Source organism: Ochotona curzoniae, unplaced genomic scaffold (assembly GCF_017591425.1).
Source record: "Ochotona curzoniae isolate NIBS_2020 unplaced genomic scaffold, NIBS_Ocur_1.0 scaffold_3890, whole genome shotgun sequence".
In the NCBI taxonomy this organism is placed as follows: domain Eukaryota; kingdom Metazoa; phylum Chordata; class Mammalia; order Lagomorpha; family Ochotonidae; genus Ochotona; species Ochotona curzoniae.
Window position 1 is genome coordinate 1818760 of NW_024467115.1, and position 15762 is coordinate 1834521.

General features: G+C 37.5%; 1 protein-coding gene across 3 annotated transcripts in view; it reads right to left on the reverse strand.

Annotated features, from left to right (window-relative positions):
- Nucleotides 1-298: 298 nt before the first annotated feature.
- Nucleotides 299-15762, reverse strand: part of FAM184A (family with sequence similarity 184 member A) — a 106924-nt gene continuing 91460 nt past the window's right edge. The window contains exons 12-18 of one of the 3 annotated variants that reach the window (XM_040965232.1): nucleotides 15440-15567; nucleotides 14758-14942; nucleotides 14193-14339; nucleotides 7071-7188; nucleotides 5058-5162; nucleotides 2270-2472; nucleotides 299-648 (exon numbers count right to left, since the gene is read on the reverse strand). In XM_040965232.1, the coding sequence (XP_040821166.1) occupies nucleotides 567-648; nucleotides 2270-2472; nucleotides 5058-5162; nucleotides 7071-7188; nucleotides 14193-14339; nucleotides 14758-14942; nucleotides 15440-15567 (968 nt within the window). In that variant the 3' untranslated portion in view covers nucleotides 299-566. The remainder of the gene's footprint in view (nucleotides 649-2269; nucleotides 2473-5057; nucleotides 5163-7070; nucleotides 7189-14192; nucleotides 14340-14757; nucleotides 14943-15439; nucleotides 15568-15762) is intronic. The other 2 variants (XM_040965233.1, XM_040965234.1) reach the window with 2 other exon arrangements.

Here is a 15762-nt window from a genome sequence, read left to right on the forward strand (position 1 = left end):
TTTCTGTGACGCATCTGGCACTGTCACCTGCACAGCACTAATCAACTAATCCTTGTCAGCAATTTCTAGTAACTTACAGAACAATTTGTCAAAATTAACATGATGATGGGACAAGTTAATAAATTATGTTTCTCTTTTCTTATTTTGTTACAATTAGTGAAATCAATAGCCAATTTGATATAAATTTGTTATCAGATGATTATTTATGTAGTAAAACTTTTCTGATCTCACCTAAGTTAAAAAGCACCTATAAATTAAAGCACATTTGCCAGAAGGAAATGGAAAGCATTGTTGTTTGTTCTAACAAAATTTATTATGCAGTAATTACAAAGGTTAAAGACTTCCATCTCAAATAAAAATAAATGTTATAATTACACACATAATACAGTACCTTAGGGAATGACTCCAATGAACATCAGAGGAAATACAGTGAACGCATGGTGAACTTGGAGAGACAGACAGATTCTCATTCACAGTGTTTGACCTGGGGAAGCCTGTTCACATCATGGTTTGTATAAAGTCATGCTCTCAGTCACAGTCCACCGGGAGCTGTGCTGACAGTTTTCTCAGAACGTGAAGTACCGGGCAAACCACTCCTGGCGCTGGGGATCTGGAGAAGACACCGGGGAGGCTTCACTCTGAGGAGGACTAAATTCATAAAAAGAGAGACACGTAACCCAGCGGCTTTGCAAAATGAAGGGAAAAGCACATCACACATCCCTGTAGACCATTACAAACTGGATGCCCATGTTACAAGCTGTGTTTCACACACCTGCTCCAGTGTGTTTCACACACCTGCTCCAGTTCTATACTCCAGGAGCTCATGCAAGTGCATCAGTAACTCAGATGAATTCAGTGAAAGAGGGGCCACATCACGACTACAGGAAGACCAAAGGCAAACAACTGAGGAAAATGATGAGACTGCCTCGGGATAAAAACAATCCGGGATGATGGCGGGAGATAAGAGAGCGTTAAGACAGTGTGCCTCTCTTTCAGCACCTTTTTCCTTTCAGTCAATTAAGTAAAAGTTCAGAATCTGACACAAGCATTTGATTTTATAGATGTTTTGTTAAATATAACTAAATTAAAAAAATCAAATAGAGGTTTTGTGGTTTTTACTCTATGCATAATTATATTGAGCTTTGATTTCATAGTTCCATAAGCAAATACTCCAGGAAATGGAGTACATCCTCTATCTTCAAAAACATGTAATTTACACTTATCGTAATGCTAATGAAAAGTTCTTTGACTACTTGAGAAAGCAAAAGAATCCCTACCGTCTTCGGGGGAAATTACAAGGCACGCGACAATGGGCAATGGGAACTGCAGCAGTCATGTCCTTGAGCTCATGCACATGCAGCCTACTGATGCCTGAACGCAGCCATGCACGGGGAAATAAGCAACACACAGGATTCAGCAGGAATCACATTCAGATGTGCATTTCACTAGTTTTCATTCTTACTATTGTTTTATGGTTCATTAACAGCATCACTAGTCATTAACAATATCACTTATCACTAGACATTAAAAAAGGCCTGTCTGCTTACAAGATTGGTATTAGTGCCACTGCTGAGATTTATTAAAAATTAAAAAAATAAATTTAAAGCAGTAAAATTTAAATAATATTAAGGTGACTATAAGACAACAGTACCTCTGACTTTGACTATCTGATGGCTAACCAACTGCATTTCACGTTAAACTTATTTGTTAGGCAATCTAATCAACAACTCTGAGGTAACAAAATTGAAATACCAATTTTAAAATCTGGTTTTCCTAACCTAGTATTTTGCTTAACCATACCATTACTTCCCAGAACCTATATATTTATTTTGGTGGTATGCCTACACATATTTATAAGTAAAACTTATCAACAAAAAAGGGGAAAAACAAGCTATTTAAGAACCAAAAAACATTTAATAAATTATTAAAAATGTATAGTTCTTCCATCAGGATGGGTTATTAATGAAAAAAATGTGATAATACTAACAATGAATCAATGTTCACAGATATTAAAATTCTAAGCATATGAATTACACTGGCATTGCTTTTACTACTTGGAAAAATGATGAACAAGAAATTAGAAAAAAAGTTTGTTTGTTTGCTTTTTAACAGAGACAAAAAGTTCCCTACAGAGCTGACAAAAATTATTTTGGAAATATTTCATTGTACTATTTTTCTTACATTGTTCTCAGAACATATTTTGGCAATTCAAGAAGATGCATTTTTCAAGATAAAAAAGAAAAAAAAATCATTGGTGAGGCGGGCTCACCTCAAAAATGCCTTGGGCTCTTTGGGTGGCACTGGCTGTGGAAGTGGTTTGCTGCTGTTGAACTCAATGTCGTGGACTGGAGAATTAGGAATGGGATCCAGGCGGGTAGGATGTCCATTGCCCACTCCACTGGATTCCAGAGCACTGAGATTGGGAACACTCACAAACCTGTTTGTTGGTGATTTATCATTCTTCTTCTTTTGCTGCATTAAAAATAATACATGTGAGGACATTCCCTACATGAGAATAAATAAGAAAAAATAGGAATGGCACAAGATGTAAGCTTGGCACGGGGAAATCTGGGCAGTTTTAAGTAGGTTAGCATGTTAAAATAATTAACTAGTGTTACCCAAAGTGTGGTCTGGATCCTTGGAGGTGTTCTTATCTACATGGAATCCTCAAAGACAGGCACGCTACCAGGACAGAAGGAAGGAGGGAGCCATGTATGAGAGTGGGTCACTCCTGGCTCAACCATCAGGAAGGCGGAATGCCAACGGATAAAGAGAACACTGGGGGAAGGAAAGAACGACGGGAAGAAGAGCTCTTGCAAATATCACAAGGCTAAATGAATTTAGGTTAAATTAGAAAAAAAGGGTGAAGTTAAATATAATTTTAAGAGAGGTCCTTGAACTTTAGCCATCTGTCAAAGGGAGGCAGTTCTTGCCTAGAAAAAAAAAGCAATAAGAAAATGCTTGGCAATGTAGTTTAAAGCAAATTTCACATTTCTACTTAAGACCTAAAGATTACTCAGTGGATGTTTAGATATTAAGTACACTGTGACATCGTTGTGAAAGGAGGAAATTAAATCCACAATTTCACAATTAATTGGCAATATTATTAATTATTTTCTAAAAAGATTTTAAAATAAAAGTAATCAGTATTTTCATATCAATCTTTACAATAAGAGATTGTAAATAGATTGCTGAACTCTATCAGCTTACAAATCATTAACTGGAGTCTCAAGTCCCTTACTCACACCTGCAGACTCAATGAGCATCATCCTGTGCGGAATAAAGACCAGCATGTTGTAAAAGACTTAAAAATTCTTCACATTTTTCTCATTAGATGTAACTACTTATGAAAATTTTCTTTGCTAAATGATTCCAGACTTTGAAAAAAAAAATAATGCACAAAACAAAAACTTTTCTTTTACTTACTAAATAAGTTTCTAGACATTTTTCTCCAGGTTATATTCTATGACTCACAGCACACCGAGAAAAAGTGTTCTTCAGAGTTACTGGTGAAGACTGAAATCACTACAAAGGTTAACAAGAGCTTGAAAGTTCTTACAAAGATGTGTCTTGCTTTTTCTTATTCTAGTCACCAGAGGGCACAGTTAAACCTACTTAATATTTCTATTCTAAGAAATTAAAAGTATCATTAGTGGTATTCTACAGTAACAGTTTTATAGCTAAAAACTATAATTCTAATCAAATAGTAAGAAAAAAAAAGATATAGTGCATCTTGTTTCTATACTTCTTTTCATCTGGGGTCAACACAATGGCTCAAGTAGCTAATCCTCCACCTTCAAGCACCAGCATCACCTACGGGTGCCAGTTCCTGTCCTGGCTGCTCCACTTCCCAGCCTGTTTATGGCCTGAGAAAACAGCAGAAGACAGCCAAAAGCCTTGGGTCTCTACACCAATATGGCAGACCCAGAAACTCCTGGCTTCCGTCTTAAGGTCAGCTCAGCTCCAGGCATTCTGTTTATTTGGTGAGTGAACCAGCAGAAGGAAGATCTGTCTATCACTCCTTCTCTCTATAAATCTACCTTTCAAAAGAAAAAAAGTACTTATAATCTTACTTTACAGTTAAAAGTTTATTTTAGCCTAATTTTTGAACTTAGATGCTGGATGAGGCTCTGGAGACAGACACCTCTATACTCTTTGCTCTGCACAGAACATCCATGCTTAACATTTGCAGCCTTTAATCTGTGAAGGAGGGCTGGATTAAGGGTCCCCAGAAGAGATGTTTTATAAGCTTTGAAAGCAAAATTTCTGGGTAAAGCTCCCAATAAAAGCAGGCATGATGTGAAACTTACTAAAATTTAAACCAACAAAAGTGCTTTAGAACTAGCACCTTCACGTGTTCTACTGACTTCTATCAAAAGATTCCTAAGCCTTAGGAAGCCAATGCATATATAATCCATTCTATGTTACTTGCTTTATTTACAGGATAGTTTGTGGTAGCTTATAGAAAATGTGATGAAACTCTTCAACTAGACAGATACTGAATACCCATTGTGCCCAAAGTACTGCACAGGAGCCCTAGGAAGCTGGGATACCAAGGTACACTTCATGTCAAGGCTCTTGTATCCAGTCCTGAGAAAGTCACAGAGTATCAGAACATACCATGTCAATGTGAGCTGTCAACAACACTCATTGGACTGAGGGCAGGAAAACTCTACTTTGATTATTGCCAAGCAACAAGTATGTGCACAGTAAGTATTTTTTGGACCCCCTGAACAAGTAGGATCAGTTAGGCAATGACAAGCAACTAACTGAAGGACATTCAGTTTTCTTCAGTAATGTGAAAAACAAAATAAAACAAAATGATAAAACCAAGGCTTTATGTTAAGTGTATTAAGTATTGTTTTAAGGAGTCTGAAAGAACAACAAAAGAATATTAACAGTTTCATTATGAAAATAAAGAATTCATAAATTTTTGTGTGAAATAATTAGATATAAGAAAACATTTTGGGGGAATTTTATCCTATTCTCCAAATGCTTCACAAATTTTTAATAAAATGTTAAGCCACATTCCTATTTCATATGTCTATAGCACATACCTTCATCAATGGATTAATAACACCAACAGTAGGGCTTGAGTTAAACACTTTGTTGAAGTTAGTTTCTCGATTGACTAATTCCAGCTGATAAAATTTATTATCCTCCTATGCAAAAGAATATAAACATCTTTTCAACATTTTCTATTGAATATTTAAAACTTAATGTGTAAGTGCCATTTCATACAAAATTTAAAACATGAATGAAGATTTTTTTTCTGTTCAAAGATTTCTAAACTTCAGCTGATTGTCAAGGTTTTAAAAGCTGCTGGAGGGTAAGTTTTCTATACCTTTTAAACCCTGTGCTGGGGCACTCTATCCTGTAATACCCTTTCCTCTGAAACTTGATCTAAATGCTTTGTTTGTTTCTGTTTCCCAAGCTTAATTCTGCAGTCTGGGCTGGTCTGACCTGCATTCACTGGGCTGCAAGTGTGGTTGCATTGTTTTCACACAGCAGGATGGCATTATGAAATATTATTCCTCAGTTCTGGAAATAAATTAGATTCTTGCCTAATCTCCCTGACACAACAACACAACAGAGCATTGTTAATCAATGAAGAGGGAAAAGAAAATTCCCCACTCAGAAATAAAGTCTCTGTCCCAGGCTGCATCAACCAGCTTGTGCTAACTGAATAACCAGAATGTGGGAAGGCCTTAACTGGATAGAAGGCCTCCTCACAGAGCATGTGAGGATGCAGGGCTGTGCACATCTGGAGTCCTCATCACCATTTCAGTCACCACCGACCATCACTTCCTCTGTGCCATCAGGGTGCTGTGAAGAGTATGAACCACCTGTGGCTAAAGCTGGCCCTGGCTCCCACTAGCTGAGCTATTTTGCAAAGTTACTTGGCTCTTTTAAGTCTAATATCTATCCCATTACACTTGTGTAAGAACTGCAAAATCAATAGCTACTTCTATGAATCAAGGAAGAAAGTCACTTACTAGGAATGCTAATTTCATGTGTGACATACAGAGTAATCCTTTGCGAATGTTGTCAAACAGAATGATCTATGAGTCCTGTGTACATGTTCACCATGCTTGCAGAAATGGGTGGTTGGTGCAGAACAAGCACCCTATGTCTCCAAAGTCTGCGCCTGGGTTCTTCATGAACTGCAAATGTGCCCTGTTGTTTTCTCCAAGGAAATTCTAGTCCTAGAACACAGGTTGACCTTCCTACATGGTAAGAGCTACATTAGGAAAAAAGCCTCAGCGATAAAGGTTATTCTTGTACTGTCTTACACCAATGTCCAGATTCCAGCTGCAAAAACCAGTGCATACACAGTGATTTGTGTTCTAATTCTTGTTTTACTGTGAAAGATTTTCATCTGAGAGTGGCACTACAGGGCAGTATTTTAACTTTCTATAAGGGCATATCATTTTTGAAAAGTGAAATGGTTCTTGAAATTTAAAGCAATTGTGCAATTTTTTAAAAACTTTTGAGGAATAACAGCTTAAACGAAGTCTGTGTATTTTCTGTTAAATATGCATTTTCTTCCTTGATGGATTTGTCTGAGCCCTTAACACCTTGGTGTTACCCCTTTTGTGTAGAGTGGAATCTCTTTAGATCTGTGTCTGGTGGAACACATTTTAAGAACTTAACATGGATAACCTAGCACTGTACACTGTAGGCTACTGCATGGAACACACTGATTGTTCTTGCCTAGCCAATTATGATTCTACATATACAATACACATGCATGTATCCTTTCATCATGTTATCTGTGTCTCAGCAATGACATGCCTGTTGTTAAACATGTAGTATTATCAAAAGGATTATCTTTTTTAAAAAAGTGAAGAAAAAGTAAAAAATTCCATATTCTCATGCCAAATTTAAATTTTAAAAACTGTTTATATGTACTTCCATTCCTAAGCATCTTAATAAACATTCAAATACAATGCCCATGTTTTTACATTCCATTTTCCATCAGCATTATTTAAAAATATTTTCCATGTTTTCCTGGAACGGTGTTCTATTGATTAGTAACTTGGTTGCACCAAAAACAAAAAGAATCTTACAATTAGTTTCTTTATGACATGGTCTCTTTCTGTAAGCATGGCTTTTAAATCTGTGATCATCTGTATATCTTCTGGCTTTGATTCCCTCAATAAGTATTTTTCTTCCATTTCTTCTAACCTACAAAGAAAAAAATCTTTAGCTCACCGATATTCTCAGACACACACACACACACATTTTAAACAAATTTTTCTCTTTGAAACTTAAGATGACATGATTTCTCCAAAAGCTGTGAGGTTACATTAAAGGCTTTATGAGTTGTGAATATTCCTAAGCGTCTTATAGGTCACTCTTCAAAAACATTAACTCATTTTAACATATCAAGAGTATCTGGAGTTAACGAGCTGAATTCTGCAGCTGATACAACATGTTGAACAGTACTAACCTGACAAAAGTTTAATGCTAGAAATGCAGATTTATTGTAGGGGCTCTCACCATGAATGTGTGTGATGATACAAGGCGGGATAACATTTATGAAAGGAATAAAGACAGACGGAGGAAAGGGGGACAGAGGACACACTCAGATGCATTTCATGAGAAATGCAGTTTAGCAACTCTGTGGGTGCAACGGACACATACACACTGTGGAAGACTCGTGAGATGGAGAATGCACTGCGGATCCAGGCCTGTTCTGACCCGACCGCCCCGGAGGATCCAAACAAGTGAGCAGATGTGACACAGCCCTCCAGTCCAAGAACCAGGGAAGGGCAGACTGAAGGGAAAGCCAATGGAAAACCCTATCAGCTTTCGCACAAAAAGGCTAGAACTTAAGCCTACTAAAACTACGGTTAAGGGGACAGCCACTGCCTGTGTGCTGGCATGCCAGCAGAGGTTCGATTCCCAGCTGCTCCACTTCAGATCCAACTCATTAATGCACCTGGGAAAACAGTGTAAGATGACCCAAGTGCTTAGCCCCTTGTGGCTATCTGGGAGGTCCAGATGAAATCCTAAGCTCTTGGTTTTGAATGGCCCAGCTCTGGCTGTAGTAGCCACTTGGGGAGTGAATCGCCAGATGGAAGAGCTCTCTATATTGCTCTCTATCTCTCTCTGTAATACTGCCTTTCAAGTAAATAAGTACACCATTTTTTTTAAAGATTTATTTTATTTTTATTGGAAAGGCGGATATACAGAGAGGAGAGACAGAGAGGAAGATCTTCCGTCCAATGATTCACCCCCAAGTGAGCCGCAATGACTGGAGCTGAGCCAATCCAAAGCCAAGACTCAGGAGCTTCCTCCAGGTCTCCCACGCGGGTGCAGGGTCCCAACACTTTGGGCAGTCCTCGTCTGCTTTCCCAGGCCACAGGCAGGGAGCTGGATGGGAAGCAGGGCTGCCGGGATTAGAACCGGCGCCCATATGGGATCCCGGGCATGCAAGGCGAGGACCTTAATCACTACACCATCGTGCCGGGCCCAAGTACACCATTTTTTAAAGGTTTATTTTTTTTATTGGAAACTCAGATATACAGAGAGGAGGAGAGACAGAAAAGAAGATTTTCCATCCATTGATTCACTCCCCAAACAGCCTCAATGGCCAGAGATGAGCCGATCCGAAGCCAGGAGCTCTTCCGGGTCCCCAGGTGCATGCAGGGTCCCAAGGCTTTGGGCCGTCCTCAACTGCTTTGCCCATGCAACAAGCAGGGAGCTGGATGGGAAGCTGGGCCACTGGGATTAGAACAGGCACCCATATGGAATCCCAGAATGTGCAAGGTGAAGACTTTAGCCACTACACTACCACGCTGGACCCAAATACATTATTAAAAACAAAACAAAACAAAACAAAAACTCTACGGTTAATAAAAGCTGACAGAAATTTTATTCACTCAACTAACACTGTGTAACTTTCAGAAGATCTATCTTCCAGGAATCAGTGATCTGACCCAGTCTCCTTATTCCCAATCCCACAGGGTCCCCAGACTTGCTGCATAACTAAGTTGCATGAAAATCCTCTACTAAGCGTAGACTGAACATCTGGAGATGACACATTTGGCTGTGTACTCAGGAGCTCTGTACTTTAAATTTTGCTCTTTACTTACACTGTTTTGTAGCAATGCAGGTTTTAGTGCAAAATAATTTGATTCACTGAACTCCCATACAGTGAGGCCTACATATTATCATATGGCAGCGTTTACTCACCGATTTTCTCATTGGTAAGGTTTTAAGAAAGACTGTGAAATACTGATTTAGTCAAAGAAAAAAGAATCTGGGTTTTATACCAAAGCAGCCACATGATGTCACTAGAGCTCTTTCTTTTATCATGAAAAAGCAAAGTGTCATGGCTCAAAAGGCTAATACTCAACATTCAAATGGTGGCATCCCATAAGGGCACCGGTTCATGTTCCAGCTGCTCCACTTCCCATCTAGCTGTTTGCTTGTGGCCTGGGAAACAGTGTAGGATGGCGCAAATCCTTGTGGCCTGCACCCAGGTGGGAGATCTGGAAGAAGCTCCAAGCTCCTGGCTTTGAATCCGCTCATCTTAGGCCACTGGAGCCATCTGGGAAGTAAAATAGCAGATGGAAGATTTTTCTCTCTGTCTTTCCTTCTCTTTGTAAGTCTGCTTTTCTAATAAAAGTAAAGAAATCTTTAAAAAAAATGCAAGATTCAAGATTTTTTAACGGCTTCCTACAACTGAATAATACTTGTTACAAATGGTAGCTAAAAAGCTAAGTCTAAAGCCTTATTGAAAACTATTATTTCTATCATTTTGTCCTAGCCTAATGAAAAGTTAAGGGAGTCTAAAACAATCAGCTGTTATCACTGAATCATGGTTTTCTGCCTAGGGGTCAGCCCTGAACCCAAGTTTTAATAAATGTTTTGATTTAACATACACATTCTTTACTTATAGATTCATTATCAAGTAATCTTCTCCAGGAAATACCTTTACATCACCAAAAAAATTAGTAAGGAAGATATTTGGATGTTAGAGAAAATATAATTGATTAAAGAAACATAATCCAAAGAAATACAACTCGGAAAGCATTAAAGGAGAGAACAAGTAAGTAATATGTTATAGAGCTAGTTTACAAACACATTTCTGTATTTACTAACCTTTTAAAATTCTAATTGGAAGAAAGCCTGGTCCTATTCCAATATCCACTTAAAAGCCAGCACTGGTCAGTGGGTTCCCCAGGCAACTGCTTCAGCCACACCAGATATGTCAACTTGGTTTTATGCAAGATAATTTTTAAGCTTTTTAAAAAAATTTTTTTTCCTAACAAATGCTTTTAATCCTATTTCACAACATGCAGACAGATCTTATGCATCAATAGTAAACATTAATAATGTGTTATTCCCACACAGTTGACATAATTACAGCCTAGCTTCTACTTCATAAGGAATGAGATTTTTCAGTAGTGATGTTTTTACAATAGTGATACCAGGTTTTCCTATACATTTTATGTTAAAATTAGTTCAAAATATTAAGAAAATACTATTACAAGTAGTCAGATATGACTGCATTCCTAAAGACAGACTTCTGAAAGTCTTAGAAGCACTGCTCTTAGGAAATCACAAGTACATCAAGTCTTGTATTCAAGATACAAAATTCTATTCAAACTAATACAAAGAAAGAACAGAAAGGAGAAGTAGATCTTGTAAAATTACTAATTAGGATCACCATTGGATCTCACCAGGTGTGCATGCACGTCCAAACTTGTTATTTTTTTTTCCCCTGAGAATATACAGATCAAAGTCTATGGCTCATGAACAACACAGATGAAAATGCAAATGTCTAAAACAACTGTAAAGAAAAGTTTCTAAGCTATAGGGACTCCCCTTTCTGTTTTTTAAAAAAATAATAATAATAACTGACAAGAAAAAAAAATCACTGAATTGAAACTGTAGAGTCAAACAAGAGTATTATTAGGCACACATACGCTTTGGGACTTTATAAAGATGAAAGAACTTACTGTCACCCTTCTCTATAATCTTATATAAAGGAAACAGTATTGACACATTTTAATGTGGAACCTTTATTTTCTCATAAACTCAGAGTTCAGCTCTAGTTTGTGACAACAAGATTATTTCTTTTCATGACAAGAAAAATAACCTAAAGTGGTAAGATCAAATATCAATAACAAAAATTATTGAGGTATTATAAATAAAAGGTTTTAAAATTTTCAAAGAACAAGTAATTCCATGTGCTAGAATGCTTTAATAAGAGATTACTGACATTTTAAGTCCAAATACAGAAATTCAACACTTCTCCAAAGAAAAAATGCTTTTTGTTTAACCAAGGTGAGAAGCTTATGTAAAGTATGTCTGATGAGAAGCTTATGTACGGTATACTTGACTAATAATCTTCTCTGAACCTTTAACACATAACAAAGATCTGCCGTCAGGTCAAGTTCTAGAGAATATTTTCATTTACTTTAAACTTTCTGTATCCATAGCAGAAATCATTTGGATTATCAAATACCTTTCATTTTATTTCTAAAACATACAAAAACATGACATTTTATTAAATATAAGGTTTCTGATAAAATATTATATCACTGAAGAAAATAAAATTTATATAGAACTCAAAAAAACTAAGATGTTGATATCCAAAATTGAGAAAAATTTCTAATAGTCACTTGGTAAGAGATATAGTTATCACTATTCCTTCGAGATGCGGAGGGTACTTTCCATCCTGTAAATACATCATGCTCTCCTCCCTGGAGTCCACCGCAATTTGGAGCAAGAGCAGAAACACGAAGCTTCTAGTTGCTCCAGGGCTTCCTCAGTGCCGGGCTTGGTCTGGCAGGCTGTTTCTTCATCCACCAACAACCAACACCTTCTAAGAGTCCACAGGATTTTTGTGATTTCCAAGTTTAAAGGCCAGTGCACTGCTGATGAGAACGTCAATAACAGGGTACTTTCATCTTCTGGAACAGGTCAGGAATTGTTCAGACACTGCTTCCTTCGGTTCCATAAACTGGAACAAACCCTGCCTGCCCATCACCTATTTCAATCCAAACCACTGCATTTCAGAATATGGCCAACAGTCAAGAACTGTGCTTTTACACAGGACAATTGCTAGTCCCCGTATTGCTACAGACATCTGAATTATTAAAAGTTCAGTTTGTCAGACTCATTCGCCACGGTGCAAGTGCTCAGTCACCGTTACTGCCTAGCAGCTAGAATGCTGTATACAGCAGATACGGAACATTTTCATTAAAAAAGAAAAGCTCTTGGACAGCACCAGTCAGATAAATGTGTGTGTGTGTTTAAAACAGTAATTCCCTAAAGCTAGAGATTAATTACAGGATAGCCATAGGTTTCTGTTGATATAAGAAATACAGCTGCTATGCATAGATCATGAAGCATAAAAGAAATGATGAGGCTTGAAAAACAGATAAAACAGTTTATTCACCAGTAAATCTATTTGCTATTTGCTAAAAGCAGTTACAATTTAGTCATTACTTACTACTGACAAGTGACAATGTACAAAACCAAACAAAACAGATTGGTACAGAAGCAGAGACATAACCTTTACCCTTTGTTCACTACCAGTGCTGAGCAAGCAGGGACAGCGGGAGGTTACTGTTCAGTGAGCACCAAGGAGAATCCAGGCTCTCAGCCTGTGCCGAACCAACAGCACTGAGTGACAGCCTCTGAGAATACTTGATCTCATTTCTGCAGAATGTGTGAGGCGAGGAGCTCATAGAGTGGCTGAAAAGGATTTAAGAATTACTTCTAATGATATCAAACACAGCTCCTGCATTTGGGGAAGTGATGATCTCCCCATGAGTCTCCTCAGGGAGACTTCGCAAAGTTGTAGATAGGGAATCCTCAAAAAACACATCCATGAAGTACCTCTTGAGGGCAGACTACAGAGAAGATTCTACATATGTTTATCAGGAAGAACACCTCATCTCATGCGACATTTAAGCAAATGCCAAGACTGGAGCGCCTCCTATGGTGCAGACTTTTGTTAACATGAACATGTGTAGGTGTGCTCTTGTCTAGGTGTGTCCAGTTTTATTACGAGATTGAACCAGTTATATTGACAAAATAGGAGAAAAATCACATGTCGGTAAAGTAATCAGATAGTAACGGGACATAGAATACGCCAGACAACACAGGAAGGTGTTAGGGGGAAACCAAGAAAGGCAGTTCCACTGATGCAGACAGCTGATGGGGAACAAGGGTTGCTACTGGACGATGCTGAATAAGGCCCTCTGGAGCCCAAGGGTCTAAGTTCTGACCTGGACACAGAGGTCAACGGGATGGGTTACACCATCTGTCACTTGTCTGAGTGTGTGGGTGCACACATACGCATCTGTATAATATTTTTGAATGAGGCTATTTCATTTGATTGGAAGGGGAGAGACTAAAGTGAATAAATGAGCCACTAACAGCACTTCAGAGTAGATTAATTCTGAATCAGAGCTTAGGCCACAGATTTGGACTGAACACTAGTTGTATTGACTTCAGGGATTTAAAATTTCTCTCTCTTGAAAGGGCATAGCTAATAAATAATTTTTAAACATCAGGCACAAAATAGAAAGGTTGTGCTTATTACAATATTTGAGTTTATTAGGAATGAGTAGTAATATTATTTGCATTGTTCTCTTTATTGATATTTAAAATCTTTGAAACAATTAAATTTTATAGTAGGAATTGAAATAAATAGAATATCCAAAATAAAAAAATATATATATTTGTTCTTTCCTATCCTCAATATCTCTTACTGCTCTCCCTACATGAAATTATAACTGTTTAATTTTTATTTCTTTGTGAAACATTAATACTTTATTTTTGAAATATTAATGTTTTATAAAATAGGTATTAAGTATGTATATAGAAATATTATATTCCTATTGTTTAGGACATGCTCTTTTTAGTTAACATTGTATAATGGACACAATTTGAGCTTTTGGCATGCCATAATGGCTCATAAATAATTCTAAGAGGTATTACTCAGATGAACACTGTTCTAATAGAATCATGGCAGTAGGAGTTGATGAAAATAATCATTGAACTGCATTATTCAAATTAAATATATCATACTACACTTATGCTCTGTAATATAGCACTTACGGTCTTGTAAATATCATTTTACTGTAATAGTGGCTAACCTAGGTTAGATACCATGTTCCTCAGTTTATCCACATATGTATTTTCTTTAATATAATATAACTTACGACACTTGCAAAGCTGCATTTATTTCCTTGAGTAGCTCGTTAGTCTTATTAAAATCTGCCCGCATGATATTTTTCTCTCTGAGGTGGTCTGCTGTCATGACATCCAACTCTTTTTCAAGTCTCTTGTTTAAATCTTGTTCATGCAACCTGTTTATTTTTAGTTAAGAAAATGTTATTCTGACATCAAGTTTTCAGATCTTTCTATATTCTACACCAGATTCAAAATTATTTTCGGTATGATACAAAAAAATGAATACAAACAGCCTAAATTAATCTACTTACTTTGTTAAAAATTTCTAGCTTGTGCTAAAGTTGTCTCCTTTAATGCTTTTTCAAATTAAGATTCCAAACTATTTTATAGTTTCAAAAGTTAACGAACGCACGGGAGAACATCATTCAAAAATAAAAATATCTCTATGTTCTGGGTCATACCATATGAATGAGATAAAACATGGTCTTCAATATGTGACAGTCTAAGTCACAAAAAGGGCACACATAACTACATATAATGACAACAAGCCTCGGAGAAAGCTGCACATCCCTTCTCTTGCAAGTAATGGCATACCTCATTTGCTGGTTGGATTCACTTCGTATTCTGAGAATTTCTTTCCCCTTAAATTCCAGTTCTTTGGTTAGGGCACTTATGTTCTCATGAAGGTGCTGTACTTCCGTATCCAAGTCAGAGATATGATGTTCTCTGTGCCTTAACTCCTCCTGTAGATCTGTTATTCTACATATGTGCTCCTTACTCTGTAAAATGCAAATAGAATTCCCAGAATTTTCTACTTACTTTCTGTGCATATATGAAGAATAGATAAGAGATATTTAAAATGTCCAATCAAACTATTTTAACATTGCTTTAAAAGTAAACTTGTACAGGGCCTGGCGTGATGGCGCAGTGGTTAAGGTCCTCGCCTTGAACGCGCCGGGATCCCATATGGGCACTGGTTCTAATCCCAGCAGCTCCACTTCCCATCCAGCTCCCTGCTTGTGGCCTGGAAGGCAGTCAAGGATGGCCCAAAAGCTTGAGACCCTGCAACCACGTGGGAGATCTGGAGGAAGTTCCTGGCTCCTGGCTTCAGACTGTCTCAGCTCCAGGTGTTGTGCTAGCTTGGGGAGTGAACCATCGGACGGAAGATCTTCCTCTCTGTCTCTCCTCTCTGTATATCTGTCTTTCCAATAAAAATAAATAAATCATAAAAAAAAGAAAAGAAACGGTCACAGAAAGCCCCAGACATGCCAGTGACCTGTCGTCTGCTGACGTCTATGCTTCTCTCCAGCTCCATCTTAGCAGCTGCCAGTTCCTGGTGATGACTCTGCCGTAACAAGTCAATTGCAGCTGCGTGTTGGTGGTTTAGTTCTGAGCGTAAGGAAGCTGGAAAGCAAGAAGAAAAAAGGTTACAAATTGAAAAAATATCACTGATACTTAATCAATAAAACCATCAGACTATTATTTTAACATTAGGACACTTGTATATAGGCCCATTGCATTATTTATGGATTATTAACAATGAATATAAACATTATAGACTACTGTATAGTTACATGAATTTAGGCTCAACTAGCTTTG